The 11,686-nt window shown below is 53.5% G+C and overlaps 1 protein-coding gene across 2 annotated transcripts in view; it reads left to right on the top strand.

Annotated features, from left to right (window-relative positions):
- Window positions 1–576: 576 nt before the first annotated feature.
- Window positions 577–11,686, top strand: part of Fbln5 (fibulin 5) — a 64,126-nt gene continuing 53,016 nt past the window's right edge. The window contains exons 1-5 of one of the 2 annotated variants that reach the window (XM_048362972.1): window positions 577–591; window positions 1,148–1,177; window positions 5,699–5,753; window positions 8,314–8,365; window positions 10,902–11,189. In XM_048362972.1, coding sequence (XP_048218929.1) covers window positions 1,161–1,177; window positions 5,699–5,753; window positions 8,314–8,365; window positions 10,902–11,189 — 412 coding nt within the window. In that variant the 5' untranslated portion in view covers window positions 577–591; window positions 1,148–1,160. Of the gene's footprint in view, window positions 592–1,147; window positions 1,178–1,766; window positions 1,838–5,698; window positions 5,754–8,313; window positions 8,366–10,901; window positions 11,190–11,686 lie in introns of those variants that run through there. The other variant, XM_048362970.1, reaches the window with a different exon arrangement.

The raw sequence follows: 11,686 nt of genomic DNA, 5'->3' as shown, positions 1-11,686 counted from the left end.
TGAATGCATAATGAAATCGCACAATAGACCCTCCATTTCAATAACTGCCACTATTCTGCTGTTCTTGGTCACTGTAGCTTCTTTTTGGAGTAGGAAAACTGTAAATTATGAAACTTACAAAACAAGTTGGCTACTGGTGTCTCATACTTGTAATCTTGGCCACTCATGAGGCTGAAATCTGAGGATCATAATTCAAAGCTGGCCCAGGCAGGAAAGTCTGTGAGATAGTCATCTCCAATTAACTACCAAAAAGCCAGAAGTGGAGCTGTGACTCAAGCGGTAGAGTGCTAGCCTTGAATGGAAAAACTATGGGACAGCACCTAGACCCTGAGTTCAAATCTCAGTACTAGCACCAAAGCGGGGCGGGGGGGCGGTTAAACTTACAAAACATGTCCTTTAGGAGTACAACACAAATAATCTAATTCTTTAGAAAGAGGGGACCCCATCCATCCTGCAGCCCTCCCTCGCCCCTCCGTGTGCAGACCCGCGGTCTCTCATCCCTTGCCCCCGGGGCGCTTCTGCCTTCGCACGTTTCTCCTCGCGGCAGCTGCGCGGGTGCCGAGTTCAAGTCCCGCGCGCGCGCGCGCGCGTGGGGATCTGGAGCGCACGCGCCCTCCCGGCCCCGCCCCGGGGCCAAGCCGGGGTCCTCCGCCCCTCCCCTCTCCTCCCCTCCCCTCGGGCTCCCTCCCTCGCCGCCCCGTCGCCGGCAGCCCGGGGCTCCCCGCCCTCCCAGCGCGAGCCCTCGGCCCTGGCAGGCGCCCCAAGATTGTGGCGAGAGGAGTCTAGCCAGTTGGTGCGCGCTGTAATGCGAACCAGCTGCGTCCAGACGGAGGCCCCCATTTGCATTGTTTAACATACTTAGAAAATGAAGTGTTCATTTTTAACATTCCTCCTCCAATTGGTCTGATGCTGAATTACTGACGGAGGGCTAAGCGAAACCAGGTGCTCGCTCCCGGGGCTCAGTGGCTCCCAGCACCCCGGCGCGCTTCCCCCCCCCACACCCCCCTGCCCCGGCCTGGCCGCAGATCGCCCGGGAGCGCCGCCGCCGCTAGCCCAGCCGAGCCGGAGCCGGAGCCGAGCGCAGAACCCGCGGCGGTCCCGCAGCGAGCTAACCACCTCCTCCCTCCCTCCCGCCTGCCGCTGCCGGCAGCATCTGGGACATGCCGGCGTTGAGAAGGTGGGTTCGGGGCGCCGGCCTCTCCTCTCCTGAACCAGGGTGTGGAAAGCTGAACTTTCCAAAGAGAAGAAGAAAGTGGTGGTGGTGGGGGGGGGGGGGAGAGAAAAAACAAAACAACCCCGACCCCGGAGGGTGGGAAGCGGGGATGGCTGGGATTCAGAGCCCGGGACTGGGAAAGACATTAGCTAGTGATGCAATGCTACCTTTAATTGTAAAAAGCTGCCCTGGGGTTGGGAGTGGGGATTTTGTAACCCAGCAGCTGAGAGCGATCTGCGGAGGAAAAAGACGAAAAAAAGAAAAAGCCTCTCCCCCCTTCTCCCCCCCCCCTCCCATCCCCGGTGCTGGGCTTCTTCCGCTCTGCTTTTCGGAAAAGAGCAGCCACTTTGTGCGCACGGGGCCGGGGACTGCGTGTTGGGTCCGGACCCGACCCGGGAGGCCGATCCCCCCCGGGCTCACCGGCGATTGATTGATTGATTGATTGATTGATTGATTGCATTGCATTGCATTGCTGCCGCCGCGACGCACGGACGGACGGACGGACGGACTGGCGGGCGGGACATCTGGGCTGCTTCTGCCTTATGTCTGTGTGGGCTTCGCCAAGGGCATGGGACCCAGAAGGTTCGAGCCAATGAAAATCGGGCACTGCAGACGGAGATGCATGTAAGCGAACGCCTTGCTCCTCGGGGAAATTGCCGTTCCACTCCGATAATCCTCAAACCTTGCAGAGACACATCCCCTCCAGCCCCCCCTCCAGGCAGCAAACGCTTGACAACAAAACCCGCTTCTTTATACAAATTAACTGTGTGTGTGTGTGTGTGTGTGTGTGTGTGTGTGTGTGTGTGTGTGTGGTGTCTGTGTGCGCACGCTTTGAGGTAAGGGGGTTGATTGGTAAGGGGCTGTCTCCATGCTAAAGGCTGAACTGCAGCAATTAGATATACTGAATCTCTTCTCAATCTGGTGTTAACGATAGTTAGTTCCGTTTGTGGCGTTTTCTAGGATTTTTTCCCCCCTCTTTTTAATGACAAGGTGCGAGTGCAGGATGCCCAGGGCAGACTCTCTTGGATATCATTTCCTTTCGGAAACTCTTCTCCATTTGCCTGCAGCTGATTTGAGCCCCCGGGATGCAGCCAGGAGGCAGCCAGGAGGCCGGGCTTGGGGCTTGACTGTCTGGGGGCTGCTTCTAGCCAAAGGAAATGGGGAGCAGCAGTCCGGGGAAGGGGGTGAGCAGGCCTTCCCCACCAGTTCTTGAAGTCTCCCCGGCATGCAGTCAGCCTGTTCTGTCTCCAACATAAACGAGACAGGATTTTATAACCATCCGCAAGAGAAGTTCATGGGAAGAAACAGGAAAACATTGAGATTCATAATATACAGACTGGAAAATAAATTGTGTTATTGTTCTTTCATTCCTTCCAGATATAAATCTGGCTGTTGCAAATATCAAAAAAAAAAAAAAAGCCCTAGGATTTGGCTGTGCGCTTTATAAGGTCAGAGCTGTCTGCACTGTTGGAGAACCTGGCTCAGGCAGACGCTTAGCTGAAGCAGCGAGTGCTTGTGGCCACTCGGGGTCTTCGTTCTCTGTCCCGATGATGAAGAACGTGGGCTTGCAGGCCTGTTCTTCCTGGATGTCACCTTCTGTTGGGGTGTCCTGTGTCCCCCAGATGGTTGTTTTACCTGGGTCCTGTGTCATGGACATGAGTGAGCTTTGCTATCTACAGACTCACTGTAAAGAAAGAGGGATTTGAAAGCCCTTGTGCAAGTGGCCGTAATGGGTTATGGAACCCAGCCAGGGTCTAGCACGGCCTGGCTGGAAAACGTCTGCAAGATGGCCTCTGCCGGGAAGCCTTCCCTGACCTGCCTGTATCCACATCCTTCCGAAGCCCACCGGGAAGTATTGATCCCTGCGGCAGCCCATTAGCTCCTGAAGGTAGTGGCAGGGTCTCCTTTTTGTAGCTCTGCTGTCTAGGGCCCTCCTGTATGAAGAAGCCGCTCAGGTAAGTTCGTTAGTGCTGGATCCTATAAGCGCGTAATGCATTTGCCTAGACTTCCGGTTTCTTTCTCCTTCCCTGGTTCTAAGTGTCCAGTGCAGTGTTGTGACGGTGCATTCACTTTGCTGTGCAGTTATGGTCCAAGAACTCTTGGCACCTTGCAAAACTGAAGCTCTGCAACCAGTAAGCAACAATTCCCCCTTTGCATCCAGCAATGGTCCAAACTCTTTCCACCTTATAAAACTAAAGCTCTGAACTAAAGTGCAGCAACTAGTCCCACTTCTCCTCCCCCAGACCTGCTGCCACCTGTCTACTTCCTGCCGCTATATGTTTGACAGCTGTAGGAGCCTCCTGAGGGTGGAATTCTCCAGTCACTGTTTTTGTTTTATTTTGTGCTGGTTCTGGGTGCTTGAGCTCATGACCTGGGTGCTATCACTTAACTTTTTTTTTGGCCAGTCCTGGGGCTTGGACTCAGGGCCTGAGCACTGTCCCTGGCTTCTTTTTGCTCAAGGCTAGCACTCTGCCACTTGAGCCACAGCGCCACTTCTGGCCGTTTTCTGTATATGTGGTGCTGGGGAATCGAACCCAGGGCCTCATGTATACGAGGCAAGCACTCTTGCCACTAGGCCATATCCCCAGCCCCATCACTTAGCTTTTTTGCTCAAGGTTTTTGCTCTACCACTAGAGCCACAGCTCTACTTCTGGCTTCCTAGTGGTTAGTTGGAAATAAGAGTCCCACAGACTATCCTGCCTGGGCTGGCTTCAAACTGTGATCCTCAGATCTCAGCCTCCTGAGTAGTTAGGATGACAGGTGTGAGCCACTGATGCTGAGCATGTGTGTGTGTGTGTGTGTGTGTGTGTGTGTGTGTGTGTGTGTAAGAGAGAGAGTCATTTATTTAACATCATGTCAAGGTTCATACATGTTGGTACCGCTCTCTCTCTCTTTCTCATATTTCTTTTCCTTTTCTTTTGAGATGAGCTGCTTTCTATGTTGCTCAATATGTCTTTGAATTCAAGGCCCAAGTCTACCTCAGCCTTCAAAGTAGCTGGGGTCCAGGCATGACCCCCCCCCCCATGCCCACATTTCCATGTTGTATGATATCAACATTTCCAATTTAAACCTTTCATCCTAACTTCTCAGGAGCAGGAGCTCAGGAGGCTTGTGGTTTGAGGCCAGCCTGGCCAGAAAGTTAGTGTGACCCTCATCTTAACACATAAGCCAGGTGTGGCGGTATGCTCCTGGGATCCCAGTTACAGGGGAAGTGTACAGGTAGGAGAATCATGGTGCACAACAATCCCGGGGAAAACCGAGACCCTCCCCTTCCCATCTGAAACTAAGGAAAGCAAGAGGGCACTGCTGATATGGCTTGAGTGGGAAAGACTTTGTGTGTCTGAAGCATACTGCTGAGCCTAGCTTTCTCTGATGCTAGCCTGGCAGTGCTGAAGGGCGGATTGCAGGCAGGAGCAGAGAGGTTTCACAGCTGGTGAGTGGCTTCCCTTGCTGTTTCCTGTTGCATTTCTTCCTCTGGGGGCAGGTTCCCCAGTCTGCCACCTCCTGGTGGGGCAGTTCCTGTAGGTCCCACTCTAGGGCCAGTGTTGGGGCACTGGGCTGCTTGAGCCTTTCCTGGGGAGTCTCAATTTGTGTGGGCGAAGGCCTCTGGACTCTGGCTAAATGGCTTCATCGAAGTTCCTTCCCTTACTTGGTTGGGGGGCAGTGGCTCCCTTGCTCTGTAATCATGTCAGAATGCAGATGTTCGGAGTTTAGGCAGGTCTTCCTGCATAAGCAAGGAAGACCAAGGTCTGTGTGTTCCGTGTGGGAAAAGAATCCCACAGCAGTGTGGGGTTTGTTATTGAAGCATCCGAACCATTCATTTAAAAGTGTGACTTAAGCTAAGTGCAGAGACTGTGGCCTGTCATCCTCGCTATTTAAGAAGCTGAGATCGGGAGGATTGTGATTGTAGGCTAGTCCCAGGAAAAAGACCTCGAGACCCCATTTCAACCAACAGCGGGGTGCAGTGAGGCCCACCTGTCATCTCAATGGAAATAGGAGGATTGTGGTCCAGTCCAGCAGAGGAGAAAGCCAAAGACCTCCTCTTAAAAATAACTGGAGCACACCGGGAACAGAGCAAGGGAAGGGGAGACACTGTCCAAAAAGAAATGTGCTCATCACCTGACTTCTGTAATGGTAACCCCTCTGTACATCACCTTTATAATAACAATTACAAATAATAATAAAAAAAATAACAGCATAAAGCACCGAGGAGTGGCTCAGCAGCAGAGTACCTGCCGTGTAAGCACAAAATCCGGAATTCAAGCTCTAGGACAAAAAGACAAAAGCATGATCTAAGTCAGTCTCCCCCACGTGAAGCAAGTAGAAGGAGATGCCAGCCTGGCTGGGGCTGGTGAGGGTCAGGAGCGCACGGATCCCCGCCTCCAACCACGTGGTACAGCCACCGTAGGGACTCGGGTGGGGTAAGCTCTGTGCCCCCACCTGCATGGATCTTGGGATTCACACCCCATTTCTCGTTTCCCACAGGATACTCGCTGCTGTTCTCCTGGCTCTCTGTCTTCCAAACCCTGGGGATGCACAGGTAAGACTGCTTGAAAGTTCTCAGGAAGGGTGGTGAGGAGGTAGAGCGAGAGTGCCCCCCCCCCCCCCCCCGCACTCTGCAGGACGGTGGAGATCGGGGTGGGGACGGGGACTTCCTGCCTTGCTGCATCAGAGGTCTTCCTTACAGAGATGATAACTGAGGCTCCGGGAGATTGCCACCGGCGCTGGTGACAAAGGGGGCAGGGGGAGAGTTGTAACCCATTATCCTGACACCCAACCCACAACTTTTAATCAGGTGATGGCTGGAGAAAGGCTAAGCAAACGTGTGGTCGTGCTGGGGATGGGGGTGGGGCGGGAACCCTGAGAGAACAGCATCTGGGGCTCCTGTTTGCTCACACTGGACATGGCCTGTGGGGAGCTCCGTGGCCTGTGGGGACCCCCATCTGGAGCAAAGACCCCTGGATGGAGTATGGAGGGGACAGATGAGGTTAGACTCAGGGAGGACCTGAGAGAAGACTGTAGCATTCCATGCAAAGCTACAGGATTGTGTGAAGACTAGGTTTTCTGCTATTTACTACACACACACACACACACACACATTTTGAAGTCCATTCATGTCACTGAGGAGAGGAAGCATCTTGGGAAGAATAAGGAAGAACCCGGAGGGCTTTGGGGCTTTGGGGTCTTCTCATCCGGCCCTGTGGCTCCCTGTGGCACTTTCCAGATCTGTAGACATTTGAGCTTGGAGGTGTGGCTCATTTGGCAGAGCACCAGCCAATGGGCAACAATAACAGGTACTGAGTTTGAGTCCCAGCCTTGGGCCCCCCAAAAAAGACATTTAGCCTTTGCAGTTGCTTGGAAGTAAGTATTAACACCTCCCCAAGTGGGGAGGCTGAGGCCCAGAGAAGTTCCACTGCCAGCAGGCGCTGCAGTGAGAACTGGAAGCTGGGTAGACCAGTGGGCTCGAACCCACTCCTGCCCTGCATTGCTTCAGCCTGGGTCTCCTGTGCTTTATGGCTCATCCTCCTGGCTCTTTGGTTCTGTGTCCTTCGCCCCAAGGCCCTAGGCCTCCTGAGCTCTGGCTAAGAGTGTAGGCCAGTCCAGCATCCATGCAAAGCAACCCGCAGCTCAGGGAAGCCCAGGTCTGGAGCCAGGGGTGAGAGTCCGCGTCCGCAGGTACCTGGCACCTGTGGGACTTCCCATGCAACGCCACACTCCAGAAGCTTCTCAGGAATCCCCTGATTGTCTGCCTGACGCAGTTTTACTTTTTGCAGTGCATAAAGCTATTAAGTTGTATGTAAAGCCCACAATCCTCTGGGATTGCCTCTCTTTTCCAGAAGCATCTTTGTGCTTTGTGAGGAATTTCCTCCATCTCCCTCCTTTCATTAGCATCTCTCAGTTGTACAAGGGGGTTCCTGCTCATAGGTGCACACAACATGCCTTGATCAGACTTCCTACTTTCCTGAGAAAATAAACTATGTCTTCCATGTAAGGTTTTTTTTTTTCTGGACAGGACTGAGACTCAAGAGAATTTCACAGGGAAAAATCTTTTACAGTAGGTGCTAAACAGGAAAGGTTAAATACTTGGGAGGCCAAATACAGGAGGACCACAGCTTGAGGCCAGCTCTGGCAGATAAGTTCACGAGACCCCTTCTTATTCTATACACCAATGGTGATGGTGCATATGGTCTTGCTAGCTGTGTGGAGGCTGGGATTGGGAGGATTATGGTTTCGGGCCAGCAGTAGGCAGAAACATCCATGAGACTCCATCTCAGTGGAAGAAGCTGGGTGTGGTGGTGTACTGCTGCCATCCCAGCTATGAAAGGAAGCCCAGAGTAGGTGGATCACAGTCCAGGAACATGCCCGGGCAGGAAGACCTGGCCTCAAAGAATCCAGTGCAAAAAGGTGCAGAGTACCTGTTTAGCAAGCACAAAGCCCAGAGCTTAAATTTCCCAATAGTGTTGCACACAAACACCTTACCCCTCACTGAGTAAGTTACCTTATCCATTCCAAAAAGGGGGTGAGGACAGGGCACACTGCATCAGGCATATCATGGTCTTCATACCTGAGTAAGCCCACTAAGCCATCAGTATGCCCAATAAGAATTGAGAAGGGGGTCAGCCGCTGGTGGCTCACGTTTGTTATCCTAGCTACTCAGAAGGGTGAAATCTGATGAATGTGGTTCAAAGCCAGCCTGGGCAACAAATTCCATGAGACTCGTATCTCCAATGAACCACCAGAAATCTGGAAGTGGAGCTGTGGCTCAAGTGATAGAGCACTCGCCTTGAACACAAAAGCTCAGAGACAGTGCCTAGGCCCTGAGTTCAAGCCCTACAGCTGACCAAAAAAAAAAAAAATTGCCAAGATTGGGGGGATTGTGAAGTTGTGAGACAGGCTTTCTGTTTTTCTTTTTTAAAGTCATGCTCAGTATGAAATGATTATAAGAAAATAGTTCCAAAGAGTAGTTCTAATACAGGCATTGGTGTCAGGAATGACTCGTTCTTTGTCCCACTTCCCAACCTTCCTGCCATGGAGCTTACCATAAGGAAGACATTGGTGTGTAAAGTGACCTTGCCCCTCTCTTCTCTCTCTTCCTGCAGCAACAGTGCACGAACGGCTTTGACCTCGATCGCCAGTCAGGACAGTGTTTAGGTATGTGTCTCTCCAGCCCTCTCTGGAGTTGCAGGGGGAGGGGGTTCACCACTGCCAGCCAGGGCTGGGCTAGTTCCTCCTCCGCGGTGACCCCATCCTTATGCATGGAAGAACGTGGAAGGACTGAGGCCCAACAGGGTCCTCTAATTGATCACTGTTTCCGTGCACATCGGGCTGGACGTTGTGAATGACTGGATCGCTACCCTCAGTAAGTTTTTCACCTGGATGGACTCCCTCGGGCTGCTGGCACAAGTGAGGGCACACACAGTAGCCTAAACTCCGCACACTTAGGACCATGGCGTTTTCTAGGTCAGAAGCCCAGCATCCGTCTACCGGGCCTACCTGAAAATGCCGGCAGGCTGAGCTTCTTTGGGGAGGCCCGGGGGAGACTCTTTTCTTGCTCATGAGGGCGGTTGGTAGAGTTATGGAATTGAGGTCATTTCCTTGCAGGCTGTCAGCTGATGGCCACTCCCAGTTTCTAGAAGCTGTCCTTATGACTTGGCTGGTGACTTTCTCTTCCATCCTCAAAGCCAACACATTAAGTGGCTCTCACTTCTCAAGTCCTTTTCTTTTTTTTTTTTTTCAATTGTAGCATTTCTAACCAGTCCTTCCTGCCTCTTCTTCTACCCTGAAGGAGTCACGTGACTACACTGCTCCTGTCCTCCCCCCCCTCGGCCCTCCCCCAGCTAATTTAGGATGAACTCTCCACATCAAGGCCAGAGGATTAGCAAAGGGAATTCCCTCACCTGCTTCTTCTTTTCCCCTCAAACAACCTAATGCAGTCACAGGTGTCGCGGATGAGGGAGAGGTGCTTTGACGAAGGCATTCTCTTAGCACGCCCTCTAGTGGGAGACTTGGACATGGCACGTGTGACAGGTTGATGGAACAAGTCCATGGGCGAAAGGAAGTAATGGCCACCGTCCCTGGGAAAGAAGGGGGAAGAGTCATCTATTGATGTCGGGGGCCCATGAAGAGTGATGGAGGCTGTGAGAACCGTTTGGCTGTGACATGTCATCTCATCGACCACCAGGGTCGACTTGGCTGATCTCATTGTTTGGCTGGATGTCTGCTCTCCATCACTGTTCCTGGCGGGTCTCTCCTACGGCTTCCTTGTCAGTCGAGGAGGACCACGCTTCAGTCAAGGATATTCTCGTAGCTGTACTCTCCTGCGAGAGGCCCCCAACTCTCCAGAGTGATGGGGGGCTTACTAGGCCCTCAAGAAATGGCAATCTGGGTGGAAAAAACAGCATAAGCGAACATGAGGGATAGAAAGGAAGCTCAGATGGTAGAAAAGCATGTTGTGGGTCGAACACAGGATACATGGAAAGACTAAGCCCCTGGTCCTTGGAAATGAGGCTCATGCTGGACTGACAGCGAAGTACTGTGACTTGAGGGCTGTGTGGAGGGACAAAGAGGGAAGTGGCCTTGTCTTCCAGCCCACCGTGTTAACTAGAAAACAGGCGGCTCCCTTCTGAGCCTTTGCCATGCTGGGAGCTGGCGTGCGTTTCTCAGAGGAGATGGTGAGGGGGTTGTCAGGCTCCAGGCCTCCCCCCCAGGCTCCAGTTCCACACAGCGCAGACGACAAGGCTGGTGGCAGGGCCCAGTATCTGGAGCCAGGCCTGCTGCTCACTGCAGCCAGGGCTACCCCCACCCCACCCCACCCCACCCCACCCCACCCCACCCCATCCCTTTGGTAGCAAGGCTGCGCAGCTGTCCCAGCCTGAGCTGAGAGCCAGGGTGGTGGGGTGTAGACCTGCTTGCTGCCACACTGTGGGCTGATGGGAAGACTCTGCCTTCTTAGCAAATGACTAGCTCTGAGCCGAGCCTTGTTTATCTTTTCTAAAAACTCATTTTGATGTTCTTATAAAGGGGATGGATAGAGGGGTTAAGTGTCATAAGTCAGGTTAAAGAGTACATCCCTTTTGGGGGCACCCCTCCCCTCCGTGTTTCCCTCCCATCCCACAAGTTGTAGAGTTCATTCTCCACTCCAGTGAGTCCCAGCCTTGTCTACCTCGACACAGGGGTCCCTCGCTTCACCGCCCAGCTGTGGTTGGAGTGGGGATGAGAGCAAGTCTTGGGCATAGCCCTGGGGTTTCCGGAGCGTATGAGCAGACAGTACCCCTGTGTTTCTATATCCACACGTAAACCGTTTCAAGGCCTGTGCCTTCATTTTGACTGCGCGTTTCCATCTATGCGAAAGGAGAATGGTTATCACTCTTGAGGGGCATGTAAGATGAAAGTCGACCCTTGTTTCAGTTTCCCGTGGGCTTACCTAGAGGGAAGAAAGTGAGCTGTCTGTGAATCAGACCCCTCGGTTAGAATGGAGGCTTTGCGTGAAGGATTCCTGTCTGTGGGAGCTGCTGACTTGCTGAGGTTTGGCTGGGCAGATCCGCCTGCCGGGAGCCCGGGATTGTTACCAGTGCTGGTGGGGTGTGTTGGGCGGGGGGGGGGGGGGGGGGGCTCACACCGGCCGCTTCAAAGCTCTGATGACACGTGCACGGGCCACGCGTTGCTCATCTTGTCTGTGGCTTTGCAGATATTGATGAATGCCGGACCATCCCCGAGGCCTGCCGAGGAGACATGATGTGTGTCAATCAAAACGGCGGCTATTTATGCATCCCTCGAACCAACCCTGTGTACCGAGGACCCTACTCGAATCCCTACTCGACGCCCTACTCGGGCCCATACCCAGCGGCCGCCCCGCCTGTGTCGTCTGCAGCAGCAGCGGCGGCCTCGGCGGGGGCGGCGTCCAACTACCCCACCATCTCCAGGCCTCTCGTCTGCCGCTTTGGATACCAGATGGATGAAGGCAACCAGTGTGTGGGTGAGTACCCCCCCCATCCCTTCCCGGGGTGTGCTGGGGCCCAAGCCTGTCTCCCCAACGTGCGCGTTAGCTGCCATGCGATGAACGTCTACCGAGTGTTGCCCCCCTCCAGCCCTATTTCTGGGCTGGCCTCCCGCTCCCGGGACTCGAGTTTGCTGCTTCCTTCAGGGTTCCCAGGTAGCTTGTTTGTCTCTTATTTCCTGTTGATCACCGATTTATCCTTGATACAAGCTCCTGTGTTCTCAGATAATAAATTCATCAGGTCAGACTCTTCCAGAGATCTGGGGAGGCGCCGGAGCTCTGTCTCCAGTGTGTTGGATGGGAAACGAATTCCTACAGTGAAAGCCTAGAGGGCCATCACCTGTTCTGGAAAGAAAGTAGAGGCTCCTGCGGTAGGAACCGATGCTCTTATGGCAAAAAGGAGCCTTGCTGATGGGGTCCCTGGGGGAGGGGGGGGAAATAGACACCATGTGCTCCACGCCCCAAAGGCATTGGCA

The sequence above is a fragment of the Perognathus longimembris genome, chromosome 14 (assembly GCF_023159225.1).
Source record: "Perognathus longimembris pacificus isolate PPM17 chromosome 14, ASM2315922v1, whole genome shotgun sequence".
NCBI lineage: Eukaryota > Metazoa > Chordata > Mammalia > Rodentia > Heteromyidae > Perognathus > Perognathus longimembris.
The sequence above is the reverse complement of the archived record's forward strand: the minus strand, read 5'-3'. Positions and strand labels throughout refer to the sequence as shown.